General features: G+C 34.1%; 1 protein-coding gene across 1 annotated transcript; it reads right to left on the reverse strand.

The window, feature by feature from the left end:
• Positions 1-1,203: 1,203 nt before the first annotated feature.
• Positions 1,204-2,265, reverse strand: LOC138882847 (uncharacterized). The gene has a single exon (XM_070163483.1). It carries the CDS (start codon positions 2,263-2,265, stop codon positions 1,204-1,206), a length of 1,062 nt encoding a protein of 353 aa, XP_070019584.1.
• Positions 2,266-3,716: the final 1,451 nt, after the last annotated feature.

A 3,716-nucleotide genomic window follows, 5' to 3' on the forward strand; every position in this document is an offset into this window, starting at 1 on the left:
TCTTCATACCTCTCAATTGGGTATATCTAGCGACAATGTACCAGCCCCGCATGTTTAGCCTCAGTTGCCAAGTGAATTACCAAGTGTATCATAACAGTAAAGAATCCTGGGAGGAAAAGTTTCTCCATAGTCGACAAAGTTTCTGGAATTTTTTCTTCAAGTAACTTTAACTCTTCTACTTTTAGTTCTTTGTTACACAGAACACGAAAGAATGTGCATAGTTCAATTAAAATGAAACTAACTCTTTTATCGGCTGATCTTCGCAAGGCTAAGGGAAGTAGTTCTTGCATTATAACATGACAATCATGAGTTTTTAACCCAGATATTTTTCGTTGCGAATGCACCGTGAGATATTAGACGCATAGCCATCTGGAAACTTGGCATTTTGTAGTACTTCATAAAACAACTCTTTTTCTTTTTGAGACATTGTGAAAAAATTAGGAGGAAGATATGTTTTCCCACTAGCTCGATATTGAGGCCATAAACTTGGTCTTATTTTCATCTCCTTCAAGTCCAATCGAGCTTCTAAATTATCTTTAGACTTTTTACCAAGATCCAATAATATATAAATTAAGTTATCACACGCATTCTTTTCTATGTGCATCACATCAAGATTATGGCGCACCAAGTTAGACTTCCAATAAGGAAGATCGAAAAAAATACTCCTCTTTCTCCATGTGTTTTTCATCACTCGATTTACCCCTTCACTCGCCTGGCCGAGAGTAAACTTTATATCTTTAACTTGATTCAACACTAATGCCCCAGATACTGGACAAGGTGCAGGTCTTGTTTCTTTAGTACCATCAAACAATTTTGCATCATTCCGATATTTGTGTCCAGACTTCAAGAAGCGCCTATGCCCCATGTAACAAAACGTGTGAGCCTTCTAGATTGAGTGTTTATGTTACAAGAAGGGCATGCAAACCGACCATAAGTGCACCATCCAGAGAGAGTACCATATGCTGGAAAATCATTTATAGTCCATATGAGAGCTGCTCGCATTTGAAATATCTCCTTAGCAGAGGCATCATATGTTTCTATCCCATCATCCCATAATTCATTTAACTCTTCTATTAAAGGTTGCAAAAAGACATCAATATTATTGCCAGGATCTTTTAGTCCAGGAATAAGTAAGGACAAAATGAAGAACTCTTGTTTCATGCACATCCATGGTGGAAGATTATATGGCATTAAAATTACTGGTCATGTACTGTGTACAATTCGCATTGTGCCAAATAGATTAAACTCATCAGAAGCTAATCCTAGGCGCACATTGCGAGGATCTCCAGCAAATTCAAGATATTTATTATCGAAATTTTTCCAAGCTTCAGAATCTGCAGGATGTCGTAAAACTCCATCTTTGATGCGCTCATCATGATGCCATCGCATTGCTTTACAAGTTTCTGAAGACATAAACAATCTCTGTAGCCTTGGTTTTAAAGGAAAATACCTTAAGACCTTGGCTGGAATTTTTCTGGCATCATTTTTCCATCTAGAAGCCCCACATACTTTGCATTCATTGACATTCTTATTAGCAAACTCTTTCCTAAAAAGTATGCAATCGTTGGGACAAGCATGGATTTTTTCATACTTTAAGCCCAAGCCTTCAACTATCTTTTTAGTCTCATAGAAAGAAGAAGGTAATTTTTCTCCTTCAGGCGGCACATCTTTCAATAGTCCAAGCAAAGAATTAAAAAATTCATTTGACCACTTGAACATGCATTTTGTACGATACAAATGCAGCAAAAAGGAGAGTTTGCTAAACTTCTTACATCCAGGATATAATTCTTTATTTGCCTCCTTTATGAGCCGTTCAAACTTATCCACCTCTGGATGAGGTTGATTTCCAAATGGATGAGCAATATTCTCTTGTAAGTCTTGCTCTATGCCACCTAATTCGCTAGCATCAGTATCCATGAACTGTGTAACACCTGCAAATACATCATGTATCATTCCTCTTATATCATCGCCCCTTTGAGTTGACTGACTATGATTATTTTCTCCAGCATTGTTTGATCCCTTTAGAGACTCACCATGACAAAACCAAGTATCGTATGATGGTATAATACCGTTAACCATAAGATGATCATATGTTGTAGCCCGATTTACTTGATGGATAAGCATACACTTCGTACAAGGACATGCAATTTTTCCTCCATCTTGTTTTTCAAAAAAGGCATGATTTAAAAAATCCTCTACTCCATCCAAATATTCTTTACTAACTCTATCACAATATATCCATCTTTTATTTCTAAGATTGTCCATGACGTTCAAGATAGTCTTTTCTTTTCTATAATTACTGCAAGAGCTAAAAATGTGTTAGTAAAAAGGTGGAATTAATCAAAAAGGTAGTTCAAAATAAAATAATCATCCTATTAGTAGCTAATCCATAGCTCAAAGATATCATTTTAACAATTGAAACTATCAAAGATAAATCTATTAAAACTATCAGTGAAACAATTAAACTATTAAACAGTTAAACTATTTTAACAATTGATTCATAAATCTTTTAAGAATAGAATTATTAAAGTTATATTTTATAGAGGAACCATATATCATATATTTTAAAATTTTCAAAACTTACTACTCATATTTGTTGAATATCCAGATATATACTCCATTTTTATCAATTTATTTTTAGCTCTTTTGTTAATTGAGTGCCAATTTAACTAGTTCTAAAGCTAAATGGAATATAAGTTAGTTTATATATTAAAAGTATACAAAGCCTAATATAATTGCGAAGAAATCATCCATCTAAAGTTTAAGTTAGAGACTACTTAAACTAAGCATGACAAGAAAGAGACATAGTAAATAAACTTGAAAAATTCAACCAATTATGCAAAGCCTAAAAGGGTGTGAACTTTTTTAACAATAAGATGATGATTGCAGTGATATGGTGCTACTACATAGGGGGCTCAATTGATATGGAATATTTTGCTATTTATAAATAGATCATAGTCATCATAGAATAAACATGTAAATGAGAAAGAAATCTAGCCAAAGACAACTTGCCAATTTTCACTATATTGGTTCATAAAATTTTTAAGAATGGAATTATTAAACTTATAAATTATACATATTTTTAAGGCTGGACATTCTTACCATAACTAACAATAAACTATTGGGTACTGACTGTCGAAGTATTCTATATATTACAAACAACCCAAGTTGTTTCTTAACAAACGAATGAATTACTGTGGTTGAGAGTCCTATTGGCTATTGAGCTTTTAGATCGTGAAAAGTAGCCTTAGAAAATATACAGAGGAACCAATTCACAAAATAATACCAGAACAGAGGAGGAAACAATTCAATCAATCGACTATCAATCTAACAGCAGCTAGATATCACAAACGACTTAGCAAAAACATAAAAAGCTATACTTTCACAAATTATTACTAAGTTGTTGTTCAACAGCCCTTGGCTTATCACGCTTCTTCGTCGAACATGTTACACGATACCAGAGAAAATTGTTCCAGTGGTTTCTAACAGTGTGCAGCAGGTTCAAACTACTGAAGGTGTTCATCGAGCTACTGAGATTTCTGGAAGGAAGATTGTGCCATTTTGTGGGCAGGTCCACCAAGATCAAGGTCATACAAGGAATGAAATAGTCATAGCTACTGGGCAATTGCAGCAAAATAATGTTAATACAAGGAAGGAGATGGCCATTACAGGTGTAGTTAATAATCAACAAATCCAAACCTCTAACAAGTTTGCAA

Source organism: Nicotiana sylvestris, chromosome 12 (genome assembly GCF_000393655.2).
Source record: "Nicotiana sylvestris chromosome 12, ASM39365v2, whole genome shotgun sequence".
NCBI lineage: Eukaryota > Viridiplantae > Streptophyta > Magnoliopsida > Solanales > Solanaceae > Nicotiana > Nicotiana sylvestris.